Genomic DNA, 16,208 nt, shown 5'->3' with positions numbered 1-16,208 from the left:
TCTGGGAATGCAGGGAAAGGGAAGTAAATTGTTAGCAATTGGCAGCTGTTTTCAGAACCCCATTGAAAGGAGGTTCAATGATACCTAGGAATGTTTCGACCCTGGTCTCACTGACCCTTGTTTCATTGATTATTCTCTCACTCTTTTATCTTGCCCCCCCCCCACCAAAAGTCTGACCTTCTTTCCCTCAATTTTCCACACACACCCCCGGTTTCTTTCTGACCTTATTTCTCCAAATACAGATCCTGCTTTCAGAGTCACGAGAACAGCTTTGCCATCTGGTCCACCTAAAACCTGGACCTGTCCAGCTTGGATAATGTACATTTCTCTTCCAATTTCTCCCTGAAACAAAGAGAAGAAAAGTGACTAATGTTCAAACACTGTACAGGAATATTTTAAATCACAAAAGCCACTGTTGAATCAGACCTATTCATGAGAGAGCTTTGGTTTCCATAAAGAGCCTTGGTGCCCAAACAGTTTTAAAGTCAATTTGCAATTATCTACATGGAGAACGCAAAACAATGAAAATGTATCTGGCTTTGGAACATAGCTAGAGAGCTGTAAGCACAGAGCTACACACACACACACACACACACACACACACACACACACACACACACACACACACACACACACACACCCCTCTTCATACCTGGCTCACTTTTCCTAATGCCTCAGTCCTACTTCTAGCTGTCTGACCCTGGGTGAAAAGAAGACTGTGGATAATCAATCCACTTATAAGTGACTGAGAGTTGCCTGGGTCATTCATTCATTCGTTCATTCATTCATTCATTCAACAAACACTTATTAGTCACTAAATGCAAAATTGTTTTTAAAGACTCCTCAATGTAAAGAAGCAAATTTTATTTTCTTATTCCTCTCTGACTTTTAAGTGGGATTTTTTGCCTTTGATCTTTATCTTTTTCATGAATGATAGCTGTTTCCTGAGAATATTTTCTCACTGCATACACATGGTTCAGTAGAGGATTTATTTATACACCAAAATCCAACAATTGTTTTAAATTCCAAATGTTAAATTCCTCTGGACAAAGCAATGGATTGTTTCTTTCTTAGTCTTTTTTTTTTGGGGGGGGGGAGCGGGGCAGGGCAATGAGTGTTAAGTGACTTGCCCAGGGTCAAGTGTCTGAGACTAAATTTGAACTCAGGTCCTCCTGACTCCAGGGCTGGTGCTCTATCCGCTGCGCCACCAAGCTGCCCCCTTCTTTCTTATTCTTAAGCAAATTCTCTATAACCCAAATAGTGGGGCCCAGAATTTTTCTTTACCTCATAGGGATCATTTTTAATTCCTTGCCTTTAACTGGTCCCAGAAATATCATTTTCATGCACCCTTCACCAAAGTAAAAGATTTTATGTTTGGGGGGAGGCTCTAAAATCCTCCAAGGGATATTCAGGATCTACTCATCTACTGACATCATTTGAGCACTGTCCTAATTTTATTACTTGATTTTAGTTATTTATTCATTTTAAGACTTGGACTCTCCCTAGCTTGCATAGATGGGTGCAGGGGGGCCATTCACAAGGCCTGATCCTATTCTCACTGGCACAGGTGTTTTGTCCTGCTCTGTTTCTGGCCCCTTCTTAGAGAACCTAATCCCCCCCTTCTCTGCACTCCCCCACCCCCATTCCTAGAAGCTCATCATATTCATGTAGAACTTAGTGCTTAATGCAAGCCCACAGCTTAATCCACTGCCGCTCAGACTTCCTGAGCTCAAGAGACCCACCGGCCTCAGCTTCCCAGGTAGCTCACTGCTCTTACAAGCATATGAGATGAGGCATGACTTTAGGTCACACCTCTTCTGACCAGACGGTTATTGATGCTTTCTAAGTCTCCATTTCTGCATCTATAAAATGGATAAAATAATAATGCTAAATGTGAGGGCCAAATGAGAACACATGTAAAGCATTTTGCAAACCTTCAAGCACTATATAAATGCTAACTGGGGGCAGCTAGGTGACGCAGTGGATAGAGCACTGGCCCTGGAGTCAGGAAGACCTGAGTTCATATCTAGCCTCAGACACTTGACACTTACTAGCTGTGTGACCCTGGGCAAGTCACTTAACCCCAACTGCCTCACCAAAAAACAAACAAATAAATAAATGTTAACTGTTGTAATTATTATTGTTGTTGTTGTTACTATACCTGCTCTGCTTAACCCACATGCTTGATCAAACAAGATGATAGATACCAGCATTTTTTGAAAAGTATAAAGACCTACATTAATATGAGATTAGTAGTAGTAATCAGCAGCAACAGCATTATTATTCATTTGCAAGTAGACAATTTATACATTCCAATAATTACTTTTCAAATCATTCTCCCTTTCACATAGTCACTATGATTTTTTCTGACTTCTTTGTCAATCACATAGATAGACAGACAGACAAATATGTAGATGGAGGAAAAAGGAAGGAAGGAAGGAAGGAAGGAAGGAAGGAAGGAAGGAAGGAAGGAAGGAAGGAAGGAAGGAAGGAAGGAAGGAAGAAAGAAAGAAAGAAAGAAAGAAAGAAAGAGAGAGAGAGAGAAAGAGAGAAAGAAAGAAAGAAATGGATAAAGTGGTCCATACCTTCTTGCATACATAGTCATTGGGCAGGTAAACCACAGACCTTAGCCTCTTCAGCATGTCAAAAATCATTTGTCTGTCACAGCCCTATTCCAAGAGAGGGAGAGAGGAAAGGACCCAGAATTTAAAGGCAAACGTATTGGAGTCCACATAAAGAATACAGTTTAACTTTGACTCAAATGGCAAATGTACCTGAAAAAGAGCCACCTTGCTGACAATGTCATAGTTGACATCAATAGCGAGATCCAGTCGCATCTTGTCCGGAAGCTGCACCATCAGCTCAGATTCATCTGATAAATGGGAAGAAGAAACACATCACTTACTCCTTATGGAAGTTCATTTATGCTGCATGACACACAAGTACATTGTCATGTCTGTAGCTGGATAAATGTGTGTGGGGTGGGGTACATCTAAGCTTTTCAATAAAACATATACTAGGGGCGGCTAGGTGGCACAGTGGATAAAGAACTGGCCCTGGATTCAGGAGTACTTGAGTTCAAATCCAGCCTCAGACACTTGACACTTACTAGCTATGTGACCCTGGGCAAGTCACTTAACCCCCATTGCCCCGCAAAAAAAACCAAAAAACAAAAAACAAAACCCATATACTAATTGTGGGGGAGCTTGAGAGTCTGTATGTGGGGGAGGGTATCTGTAATTTCCAAAGGATGGTATGGGGCAGGGTCAGAGACCATAACAGAACAGCATACTATTATACTACTGGAAGGAGGAGGGGACTGGAGAATAATGATAGTTTTCCTCTATATCCCAGAAGCAAAAAAGAAAAAAGTCTTCAGATTTGGAAGGATTCTGGGGAACTCACAAAATCTAACAGCATTAGTTTATTCAATTCCAGGAATTATAATCCTGGAGTTCATGGACTATTGTGAGAGATATGGCACAGGGCAGCTAGGTGGCTCAGTGGATAAAGCACTGGCCCTGGAATCAGGAGGACCTGAGTTCAAATCCAGCCTTACTAGCTGTGTGACCCTGGGCAAGTCACTGAGCCCTCATTGCCCCGCAAGAGAGAGAGAGAGAGAGAGAGAGAGAGAGAGAGAGAGAGAGAGAGAGAGGTGGTACTAAAGAAACTAAACTAAATGGGAATCCTGGTCCAACTTCTGATGGACTGAAGGCAGATTATTGGCCTTATAGATCATCTGTAACAAATTTGTTATCTCAGATCTACTATAACCCTGATGCCTGAAACACTGAGACATTTTTTTTCTAATTTCCCAAATGAACTTAAGTAGGATAGAATTATTCAGAGGGCAGAACAAGGCTCAAAAGCTGGGAAGGTCCAGGGAAGCCAACTTTGGCTTGATACTTGTATCAATGAGAGCTGTTTGAACATAGAATGGGATGCCCCATGAGGTTATGAGCTCACCAGCACTAAAAGTGCTTGAGTAGATGCTGGATGATCACTTGCCAGGAGTGCTTCAGAGAACATTCTTACAGGAGGTAGGGAGTCAGACTAGATAATCACCAAGGTCCCCATCAACACTAAGGTACTATGAGACTGAACTTTAAGTTATGCCAAACAAAACTAGGAAAGTAAGCCAAATAGTACAATCAGTACCTTGGCTAGCAATTCTGGTGCCTAGGGCCAATAGCATCCTCCTGTATAGCTGAAGTGAAAACAATAGGGATAGAGATTAGACCTGTGATTTCATTGGTATGAGGAACTGCCTCTGCAATTTATAGTCTCAGTTAAGTAGCCTAGAGCACTCAGAAATTAAGTGACTTGGGGCAGCTAGGTGTCAAAGTGGATAGAGCCCATGGACATTCAGCAAAGAGGTGTTAAAGGCAGGATTTATGATCTTCCTGGCTTTGAGGCCAATTCTTTCTATTAGACCACGCTACCTCCTTTGTGAGATTAGTACAAGAGGCAATTAAGCCAAATGCAGTTGAGTTGGTGGTAAGATCCTAGGACACAAAGCCCTGTGGGGATACACTTCCGAACAATGAAAGACCACTGATGAAGTGGATATCAACTGAGTTGTGAAGAAGCTTGGTCAGTTGTACTGCCTGAAAAGAGGAGAGGGGGAAAGAAATGTAGGTGCAGAGACAGGGAGAAATTGTTGTTATCTGATAGCCTCAGATTTCAACTAATTGTTTTTGAGATGTGCTAAATTCAGTTGTTTCTGTGCTGCTAAAGGAGTATAAGAACTAGCAAGATATAAATGTAACAAAGTTTTAAATCATACGATCTTTTAAAAATCATTTTAAATTTTGGCACTTACTAAATTTTGCTGCTGCGAGGCAAAAGTCTGATCACTCATACCTAGTTATAGCTCTACTTAAAATGCACTCTAAAGTCAGAATAAAATAATTTCTGTATTATCTGCTATTCGACAATTATCTCTGCTTCTGCTCCCTCATCTTATACATAAATTAGAGTTGACTATAAGTTTTTTGTAAGGCAATAGAAAACAAAATGAGAAAGTTAAATATGTAAATTATTAAATCAGAAAAAGCCATTTTCATTATTAAAGGCTGAAAGTATTTAAGCAGAAATATGTTTCTCATGGATGCACTCAAAAATCCAACTGAGGACATTTTAAAAGGATGAATAAATAAATAAAAAGGAAGGAAAACAGAGTTAGATCTTTGAGGCTAAGAAATGATTGTTATGCAAAGTAACTATAATTCATTTCCAGCACTTAGAAATGGCTTCTTTGGATTTCGTTGTTAATAATTCATTGTAATTATCTCTGGAGAAGGAAGCATAGATAAGAGACCACATGGTTCAGTGGGAAAGCCCTAAACTATATATAAGTCAGGAGCCAATCTTCTCATCCTTGCTCTATTTCTATCTGTGTGGCCTTGGCAAGTCAATCATAACTTTTATGAACCTTAATTTTCTCATATAAAATAATACTCCTTCATGGGTCTTGTTGGGATCAAAAGAGGTAATAGATGTGAGAATTTGAATAGTATAAAGTGTTATATTTTTCTTTTTTTTTAATTGTCAAGCATCTATTTTCTCTCCTTCCCATCTCTTCACTCACATTGAAAAGAAAAGAAAACTTATAACAAGCAAAACAAATTCCCATGATGGCCATGTCCAAAAACGTGTCTGTCTGCATCTTGAATCCATCAACTACATGCACCATCATTGGTTCTCCTGGAATTATGGGTGATCATGGCATTGATTAGCACTTAAATCTTTCCAACTTGTTTGTATTAACAATGTTGTTAAAATTGTAAAAAATTGTTCAACTGGCTTTTCTCACTAAAATAAAATGTTATGTAAACCAATACATGGGATGTATCTCTCTCATTCAACCTTACCACATTTGGGAAAGCAAAATACACTAAACAAATAAAGCTAACCTAAAGGAGACCTTGTGGAAGTAGAAACTTCAAATGGAACACAGCTCTTACCCAGCATGCCTTGAGAATGCCATGTATATTCGTACCAGGTCTTAACACGATTCTGAACCGATCTGGGGATTTTGTAGAAATTCATGTACTTGACAGTACTGTCCATGCAGCTCCTGTAATACGTTTGTCCTGCAGTTGCTGCTCCAACAACATCTCTCATCTGGAGAGGGCAGAATAGGAGTCCAAATAAATTCAGAGAAACTGCTTATTAACAATTTTCAATTAGATGTGTCAGATGCTTAAAGAGGATGGTTTACTTCCTATCTGTAATGGCTCTCATATTTCTTGCCTTCTCAATGGGCGGCGGGAGGTGGAGAGAGGGAGAGAATTTGGAAGTGAAAATAAAATTTAAATTAAAGTCTACAAAAATTCAAGAGAATGCCTTAAATTCTCAGCTAGACATTTTTATACTTTGTAGGAATTTGTTTTCTGAGGCTTCCCTTAGTCAAGCTCAATGCAGAAAATACTTTTACAAACCACAGAATCTCAGAGTTGGAAAGAAGCTCGGAGCTCACCTAGCCTAATTCAGAACTGAGATAGAATCCTTGTTGAATTAACCTTGATAGGGGCAGCTAGGTGGTTCAATAGATAAAGCACCAGCCCTGGATTTAGGAGGTCCTCAGTTCAAATCCGACCTCAGATACTTGACATTTAATAGCTGTGTGACCCTGGGCAAGTCACTTAACCCTCATTGCCCTGCAAAAAATAAAGAAAGAAAGAGAGAAAGAAAGAAAGAACCTTGCTAAGTCATCAGCCAGCATCTTCCTTAAGACCTCCAGTGGAGGCTAGGGCTGCCTCCTACCTCCTGAGGCAGCCCATTCCATTTTGGACATCTCCAATTGTTAGGATGTTTTCCAGAGACATTTGTCTTCAATTTCCACTCATGGTCCTCCCTCTGGGCTTAAACAAAATAAATCTACTTCCTCTCCCACATGAGAGCCCTTCACATACTTGAAGATGTCTTTCATCTTGTATCTGGATCTTTTCTCCATACTAAACATCCCAATTCCTGAAACTAATTTTCACACGACATTGCCTCCAGAACCTTCAGTATCCTGGTATTCTTGCTGTGGACACCTCGTGGCTTATCAATGTTCTTCTTAAAATCTGGTACCCAGGGGCAGCTAAGTGGCGCAGCGGATAGAGCACCAACCCTGGAGTCAGGAGGACCTGAGTTCAAATCTGGCCTCAGACTCTTAACACTTACTAGCTGTGTGACCCTAGGCAAGTCACTTAATTCCAATTGCCTTGCTCCCCGCCCCCCCCAACAAAAATCTGGTACCCAGAACTGAATACTATAATTTTTAAAAAAAATTTGTCTTCATAGTACTTTTTTCCAATTGCATCCAAAGACAATTTTTAATTTTCTTATTTTTTATAAAATTTTGAGTTCTTATTTTTGTCAATAGTATTTTGTTCTTTTCCAATTATATATAAAGACAATTTGAATATTCCTTTTAAATAAAATTTTGAGTTCCAAATTCCCCCCTCCCTACCTCCTCCCCGCCAAGATGGCAAGGAATTTGGTACTGGTTATATATGTGAGCACTATAATTTAGAGAGAGAGACAGGAGAACAGGACTATCACTGCTCACAATCTGAGTACCATGATTCTCTAAACCCAGCTTAGATCTCACAAGCTTTGGGGACTGCCATATCATACTCGACTCATGGGGACCTTCCAATATGGGAACACCTCCCCCCCAAAAAATGTTTTTTCAGACTTCTCTCTAGCCAAGCCTCCTGCATTGTACTTGTGATGTTTATCTTTTGAACCTAAGTCCAAGTCTTTACATTTATCATCACTAAAATTCACTCTATTCAATTTGGCCCAACATCTAAGCCTGTGGAAATCCTAATTCTATTGTCCAGTATATTTGCTGTTCTTCTTCTCTAAAGTGCCTTGTCTGGAAGTGAATATGATACTTTCAATGCAGTCTGACCAGGGCAGAGGACAATGAGACTGTATCTCCTTCCTTGCTCTAAACACTATTTCTATATAACTATAGCCTAAGTTCGCCATGGCTACCGGAGGCCTAATTCTGCTATTGCAACTTGTCTTCATAGTTCAATACTCTTTGGGTGGAAGGTCAGATTGGATGCCTTCTAAGGTCCTGTCTGACTCACAAACTCACAGGCTCATAAAATATAAAGCTGAAAAGGACCTGAGAGCTCATTTTGATGTTATTCTTCAATGCTGATCTGCTTCTCATTCAACAAACAGCCCTGAATTCCCAAAGTGAGTTGGGCCAAAATATGGAGGAGGTCAACTTGGTCCATTCACCCAATGCCGAGCTCAAAGGCCGCCACAAAATGCAGAAACATAATAGGGTCATAGATTCATAGTTGGAAGGGATCTTAGAAGTCATCAAATGTAAACCACTCATCTTACAAATAAGGAATGTATGTGACTTACCTAGGTTCACACAGCTAATTAGTGTCTAAGGGAAGATATGCACTCAGGTCTTCCTGACTCCAAACCCAACATTCTACCCATTTGTATCACCTATAAGTGGGGTGGGGGGTGTGGGACATTAATTCTGCTCCCATAATTCTGAAGAGATTTCTCCAGGGTCCCCTTTATGTCTTTTCCTGCCATTCTCTTATTTATTTATTTCCCCTTATTTTGCTCTCTCACCCACTCTGAAATCCTTGTTGTTGTTCAATCATTTCAGTCTGTCTGACTCTTCATGACCCCTTTGGGGGTTTTCTTGACAAAGATACTAGAGTATTTGCCATTTCCTTCTCCAGCTCACTTTACAGATGAGGAAATTGAGGCAGAGAGGGTTAAGTGACTTGTCCAGGGTTACACAGCTAAGTGTCTGAGGCCAGATTTGAACTCAGGAAGACCAGTCTTCTTGACTCCAGGCCCAATAAACTGAAACCCTTAAACCAATGCTAAACCTGAAGGGGAAAGAATTCATAGGATTTGTCCTTGGGTGAAGCATAGCATGAAGTTTTTCTTTGGTACCCTCAAAATCATGCTCATCTTCCATCACTTCTTCCCCTTAGTGGCACCTGCATCCCACCAGATCCTCCTTGTCCTCCACCTGCCCTGGTCCCTCCTGTCAAATGCACCTAAAAAATCCATTCCTCCTTGGGAATTGGGGATTGAGGAGACACCTTCTCAGCCGGAGTATTCTACATTTTTACAGAGGTCTGGAGAATGAGGGACTAGGGTTTGACCCACAGAACAAATGACTGAGAGTGAATTTAGGTTACTGAAGAAGATGAGAGTGTGAGAGGGATGTTTGATGTTTCCCAGGGTCCTTAAAATCCAGCCAGCAGAGAGCACTGTTGATCCCACCTTTACTCACCTGTCCAATCATCACAGAGAAAGCAAAGACCCCCGTGAAGTAGTTCAGAAGCTGGAAAATGATTTCAAAGAGAGTCTGAGGGTCGGGCAGTCCCCCGATGGTAATCAGGGTCTTCACAGCAAAGTAATAGCATCGAATGTAACTAGAAAAAGAAAGAGAGGGCTGTGACTCAAGCCAGGATTATTTGTTCATGAAAAACAAGGAAGAGAAGGAGACTTTTTTCTTCTTTCTTTTTTGCACGTCTTAGTTTGCTTAAGAGGCACGCACTCCCATGTGGAGGAATACTGTAGCTATATAAAAAACAACAACAGCTAATAATACTAGCTAACATTTGTTAGCACCTACTATGTGCCAGGCATTGTGCTAGGTGCTTTACAATTATTATCTCATTTGATCCTCACAACAACCCTGGAAGGTTCAGGTGCTGTTATGATTTCCATTTTACCAATGAGGAAACTGAGGCAAACAGGTTAAGTGACTTATCCAGGGTCATTCAGATGGTAAGGCCATATTTTAAGTCAGGTCTTCCTGACTCAAGAAATCAATTTTTGAAAAAAGAGATACCCATATGTTCATAGGGCAGCTAGGTGGTGCAGTGGATAGAGTGCCAACCCTAGAGTCAGGAAGACTCAGCTTCCTAAGTTCAAATCCAACCTCAGACACTTCCTAGCTGTGTGACCTTACACAAGTCACTTAACCCTATTTGCCTCAGTTTACTCATCTGTAAAATGAACTGGAAAAAGGAGATGGCAAACCACTCCAGTATCTTTGCCAAGAAACTCTGAGTGGGGTTACAAAAAGTTGGACACAACTGAAAAGACTGAACAACAACATATGTTCATAAGTGTACTTCTGGTATTAAAAACAGAAGATTCTCAAGAACAAAGGGCTCTTATAATTTTTGTGTCTTTGGCCCCTTTGACAGTCTGGTGATATCTATGGACCCCTTCTCAGAATCATGATTTTAAGTGCATAAAATTAACTACATGAGATTACAAAGAAAACTAATTGGGGCAGCTAGGTGGCACAGTCAATAAAGCACCAGCCCTGGATTCAGGAGGACCCTAGTTCAAATCCTGCCTCAGACACTTGACACTAACAAGCTGTGTGACCCTGGGCAAGTCACTTAATCCTCATTGCACTGCAAAAACCAAACAAAACCTCAACCTAATTGTATTCGAAATACAGTGGGGTTTTTTTAAGTTCTTGGATCCTAGGTTAATAATAATAATTAGCATTTATATAGTGATTTAAAGTTTTCAAAGTACTTTATAAATAAGCCTGGGAGCAAGGTGCTATTTTCATCCCCACTTTATAGTTAAGGAAACTGAGGCAAATGGGGTTAAGTGGCTTGCCCAGGGTCCCACAACTCACATGTGTCTGAGGCTGCATTTGAAGTCAGATCCTCCTAACTCCAGATTCCATGTTCCACTGTGCTAAGAACCCCTCCAGAATGTCTTCAGCATGCCTGGAAACAGGTCCTCCAAATTCTGTGAAACCATTTTAGGAAATAGACCATTTTCAACTATTAATTGCTCATGAGAAACAAGGAGCCAGAAGGACTTTTTCCTTGTTTATTTTTGTACATCTTGGCTCCCCCCAGAGCTCACTCTCTGTGATACTATCCCATACCTTGACTGTGTAAGGATCTTGGATTTAAAGTCAAGAAGAGATCATTTTGGCCATTCAGTCAAAAAGCATTTATTAGGCACCTACTGCGTGCCAGCTGCTAGGCACTATCTGGCTCCATTTTATAGATGACCCCCAAAGAAATGAAGCGGCTTTCCCAAGGTCATACAGATAGCAAGTGGCAGAACAAGGATTAGAACCCAAGCCCCGTGAGCGATCTTTCCATTACACTACAATGTCTCATTGGATTCCAGATCAGGGGTTCTTAACCTTGTTTTGTTTTGTTTTTTTCTGGATCCCTTTGGCAATCTGGTGGTCTGTGAACCCCTTCTCACAAGAATGTTCTTAAATAGTCAAAGGAAATCACAAATTTTAATTCCAGCTTAATGACAATAGGGATGTGCTTTATTTTCCCCTAGCCAAGTTCCTAGACAATTTATTCATGGAGCCCTTCCTGGGATTTGGGGGTTAAGAACCCCAATTCTAGCAGCTTCTTCCCGATAAGCGGCCATGTTGTATTCCATATGTGAATCTCCAGCCCTTAATATGGGGCCTGGAACACGGATGTGGTGTTCAAATTTTTTGTTTAATTAAATGAAATGGACTTGTAATGGTAAGAACCCAAAAGTTCACTGCTTATTTCATTGGTAGAATAATCGCTAACCACCAGAGGGAGCTGGTTCAACAGGAATACAGGAATCAGAAGACTATACTCAGCCTTTGGTGATCCCCCTCCTCATCTCTGCCTTGGGGCATCTTTGGCCCCCTCTGATACTCAGCTCAAGTCCCATCATCCAGAGAGGCACTTCCCAGCCCTTCCCCCCACCAGTGCCTTATCTCTGAGATGACCCTCCCTTTGCACTGTATATCTTATTTGTCCATAGCCCTTTGCACATTATCTCTCCTCCATTAGACTGTGAGCTACTTGAGGGCAGGGATGGATTTGTTGCTTGTCTTTGTATCTGCAGTACCTAATGAAGTATCTGGCATGTAGTAAGTGCCTGATTGCCTGCAACTTCAGAGTATGTCAGTAGATTTTATTGCTCATTTGTTCATTTTCTGGCATGTCTAACTCTATGACCTTATTTGGAAAATTACTTGATATTGGAGTGGTTTGCCATTTCCTCCTCCAGTTCATTTTGCAGATGAGGAAACTGGGACAAACAGGGTGAAGTGACTTGCCCAGGGTCGCACTGCTAATGTCTAAGGCCAGATTTGAACTCAGGTCTTCCTGATGCCAGCCTGAGCACTCTATCCACTGTACCACCTAACCACTGCTTGAAACACCTTTGCCATGATTATCTGGGGCAATAGTGCAAGAATTATGCTATAACTTAATGACATAAATTAATGAAGAATGTCCCCTCCCTCCACCCTTAAAAAACAATAAGTCCCACAAAGGCCCAAGGACCATGGCAGAAGGGAGTGGAGAATGTTTGTCATCCCCCCTTCTTGGCTCACCTTCCATTCCATCTTCTCTGAATTTGTGAAGTTCTAGAGGTCAGTATCCTATGGCCCTGATACTCAAGGGGTCAGGAAAGAGGATTTTTAGGGGCATGATGAGTCACAGCCATGGAGAAGGGGAAACATGGTGGAGGGAGAGGAGAATCCACTTCATAGCCTCCTCCCTGCTCCCAACTGGTCCTTCCAGGGGGAAGTCCCTCCAGGTCCCATCAAAGCTGGTGGCTCCAGGTGTGTCACCCTTTCGGTGATTTCTTGGAAGGCATGTGTATATGACCTCCCCCCTCCTCACTCACCAGAGAATGAAAGAATAATGATTTGGTATGCCCACTTGGGAAAGGCCTGTGGAACCAAACAATGTCAGGACTGGGGACCCAAAATGGGAAGGTACACATGGAATTAATGAGGGGAGTAAGCAAGAGAAGTATGGTGTAACAGACTAGATTTAGAGTCATAGAAGGGGGGGGTCAAATCCCATCTCTGCTATGTACTACCCATGTGACCTTGGATTTCACCACTCTGTGCCTCAGTTTCCCCAACTGTAAGATGAGAGGACTGGACTAGATGACTTCTGAGGTCCCTTCAAAGTCTACATTGATGACCCAATGATTCCATGTCTTGGGCTAAGTTGAGGCAAGGGTTAGGGAGTGGGTCCACTTCAGTACCAAGGGAGGTATTAGCTCTGGGGAATATATAACACATTTCATTGCATGGGAGATGCCAGGAATTCCAAACGTACACTGGCTACAGATGTAGGATGTGTGAAAGATACTGGCTCCGAAGGACATCAGCATTGCTATATAAAAGATTTACTAATACCAATTTCATAAGTTAATTTAAAAAACATACAAAACCACCAATTCCTTTCAGAACCACCCTTGAATAATTGGGATAATTTATGATTTTTGCATTGAAAATGTGGTCATTTTGAAAGAATATTTGTTCCCCAAAGAGTCACATGATGAGCTTTGTGGAAGTTCATACTGGAGGGAAAAAAATGGGATCCCTCTCAAATTTTGATGTCATTTACAAGAAAATGTCAGTCCATTGGTAAGGAAACTGTCAACAGTGGTTACACCAGTCTTCTTGTGCCTTTCTACCTCCCTAATGAGCAGAGACAGAAACCATCTAAGTCTGGGAGGGGCTGGTATTCTGGTAGGTCTCCTACTTCAGTAATCAACAAGTAATTGACTCCCTCCACCAGCCCAAGCATAGAATCACAGAGTTCAGAGCTGGGAGGGCCCCCAGGAGATCATTTTTTTAAACCATTTGTGTTTTGTCGGCTAAAGGGGTCATTAGAGCTTAAAAAGCCGATGAGCTGGCATAGAAGGTGGTTTACTGGAATGGAAGTCAGAGAACCCAGCTTCATTATTAGTTCTTCCACTTACTAGCTGGGTAACCTCCAGCAAAGAGTCTCATGAAGTTTTCTATCTGTAAAAAGAAGGGGGCTGGACTAGATGACTACAAAAGTCCCATCCCGAATCTTGGGAACAAAATGAAAGCAGATACATAGGTAAATTTATGTAATCATAGTAATTATTCACATCTCTATTACACGTTAACATTCATTTTCTCCATGACAATGCTGTAAAGGGAGGCAGGAAACGAGCATCCATTAAGTGCCTACTGTGTGCCAAGCACTTTACAATTGTCTCATAACAATCCTGTGAAATAGATGAAATGATTAACCCCATTTTGCAGCTGAGGAAACTGAGGAAGGTGAACATTAAATGACTTGTCCAGGGTCACATCACAGTAAGTGTCTGAGGCTGGATTTGAACTCAGGCCTCCCTGACTCTGGTTAAACACTCTATCCCCCAACTGCTTCTGAGGTAGGTAGGTGACAGATATTCTTAACTCTATTTTACAGATAAGGAAACTGAGTCTCAGAAAATCCAAGTCACTTGCCCATGATCACATGGCTAGTAAGTCTCAGAACAGAGATTTGAACTCAGGTCTCCTGATTTCGAGTCCCATGTGCCTTCTATTATATTATGTTGCTTCAAATCAGAATTTATCTGTCTCACTTGTATATTGCATGCTATGAAGAAAAGGAACTTTGATCCAAGGCAGAAGAGAGAAGATGAATAATGGCTTACCTGTTTCCCACTCCATCATATACCCAGTGAGTAGAGCCAAGTCCTTGGTAGGCTGATGCCCAATAATACAGACATGAATTCAAATGTAAACTATAAAGCAAATAGGCTGTGGTTCTTATAACTCTGTAAAAGGAAGGCAAGAACAGCTTTTTAAGAACAGGGAGGAAGAGGAAGATGACCCTTCTCCCTATGATAAGGGACTCAACAATGAGAAGAAGCTCAAATTGCATCTAAAATGAAGGTATGCAGCAATTTCCCTAAGGCCAGTGGGTCTGCTCCCTCTATGAGCGGAACATGCATTGTCACAATAAGAAAGCCAATTGGAAATTCTCAGCTCGGGGTACTGTGCACCAAACATCTCAGAAAATAACCTAGCAGGGCTAAAGAAATGACAGCTTTCCTTCCTAGGGGGATCTAGACCTGCCAGGTGTGTTTGCAAAGAGAAATTATTTGGACGCTAAAAGCCTTCAAACCCATTCCCTCTGCAAAATCCTCCCCCCTTGCGTATGACCCTTACCAGCCATTGCATCTCACCTGTAAACATATGCCTTGCTGAGGATAGCTTCAAGCCGGTTATTAAACTCAAAGAAAGCCATGTACTGTGAATGAGAAGGAGAGGGTGCAATGAATGCATATGATAAACTTAGCTTCCTCTCATGAGGCTCAGCTCAAGTACCACTTCCAAAGGCAAAAGGCCATTCCTCATTCCCCCAAGAGGTTGGTGCCCCCTCCCCATACCTCCTTTGCATTTCTTTTGTCTGTGTAAGAGGAGGAGTGTGCCCACAGCCCTCCACCCCAATCAATGTAATTAGCAAGATCAGGCAGAGAGAATGCCTCTTTGATTCCACTGTTAAATTAAGCACTAAACTAAAGATATAAACTTGGTGTGAACAAGTCCCTCTCAAATCAGATGATCCCTAGAAAGAACATGTATTAGGACTGATTGAAAGAATTAGACACATTTCTGCATCTATGTATATCAGAGGGGAGATCTGAGCAAAAAGATGGTCAACCTCTGGAAGTGACTTGAGAAGGCAGATTCCTTGTACTTTTACCAGAGGGCAGCAAGGTGGGAGGAAGGGGAGGAAAAGGAGCCCAGAAGCAATGTCACTCTCTTCTGGTATTGACCAGAGGATGATCTTTTGAACTTCCAAAGGTCAAAAGATCAGAAGATTTGTGCTTCCCACCAGGGCTGGAAGCTGTGGCTTAAGAACAAATTAGACTCTATATTGAGAAAATTCACCATCAGGGAGCGTGACTTTTTTGGGACAGAGTTAAAGTGCAGCTATGTACTTCACAAAGTCACCAGCCCTTAGAACTCAGCACAGAGCCATATACCTAAGGTGAACTTCAAGAGAATTTCACAGAAGGAGAAAAGGACTTCTATCCAACAAGGACCTGTGATTTACCCCCCTTAGCTCTCTACTAACCTAGGAAAGTACTTTGGGAGAATTTGTTTATAACTCTTAGGGTGATTTTGTACCAACTCTTCTTGTTTTACCCTTTTAGTAAATATCTCTTGCTAAAAGGTAATTAACTCTGATTAATAAACAGTAGAGAGCACACCAGATGGGGGCTCATGAGCAATAGTAATAGAAATATCCACCCTCTAACAGTTTCCACCAGAACCCTAAAAAGAAGAATAACTAGGCACCTCTAAGTCATCCTGATAATGTTAATGGGAGTTGGGATATCCCTAGAGGAGGTACATACATTTTTGCTATTTACTTGTCTGT

General features: G+C 41.4%; 1 protein-coding gene across 1 annotated transcript in view; it reads right to left on the bottom strand.

Moving 5' to 3' along the window:
* CNGB1 (cyclic nucleotide gated channel subunit beta 1) overlaps positions 1 to 16,208 on the bottom strand; it is a 99,667-nt gene that overhangs the window by 7,910 nt on the left and 75,549 nt on the right. The window contains exons 25-31 of the mRNA XM_043981231.1: positions 15,007 to 15,071; positions 14,473 to 14,595; positions 9,284 to 9,425; positions 5,967 to 6,126; positions 2,775 to 2,872; positions 2,586 to 2,669; positions 224 to 342 (exon numbers count right to left, since the gene is read on the bottom strand). Coding sequence (XP_043837166.1) covers positions 224 to 342; positions 2,586 to 2,669; positions 2,775 to 2,872; positions 5,967 to 6,126; positions 9,284 to 9,425; positions 14,473 to 14,595; positions 15,007 to 15,071 — 791 coding nt within the window. The remainder of the gene's footprint in view (positions 1 to 223; positions 343 to 2,585; positions 2,670 to 2,774; positions 2,873 to 5,966; positions 6,127 to 9,283; positions 9,426 to 14,472; positions 14,596 to 15,006; positions 15,072 to 16,208) is intronic.

The sequence above is a fragment of the Dromiciops gliroides genome, chromosome 2 (genome assembly GCF_019393635.1).
Source record: "Dromiciops gliroides isolate mDroGli1 chromosome 2, mDroGli1.pri, whole genome shotgun sequence".
Taxonomy (NCBI): Eukaryota; Metazoa; Chordata; class Mammalia; order Microbiotheria; family Microbiotheriidae; genus Dromiciops; species Dromiciops gliroides.
The sequence above is the reverse complement of the archived record's forward strand: the minus strand, read 5'-3'. Positions and strand labels throughout refer to the sequence as shown.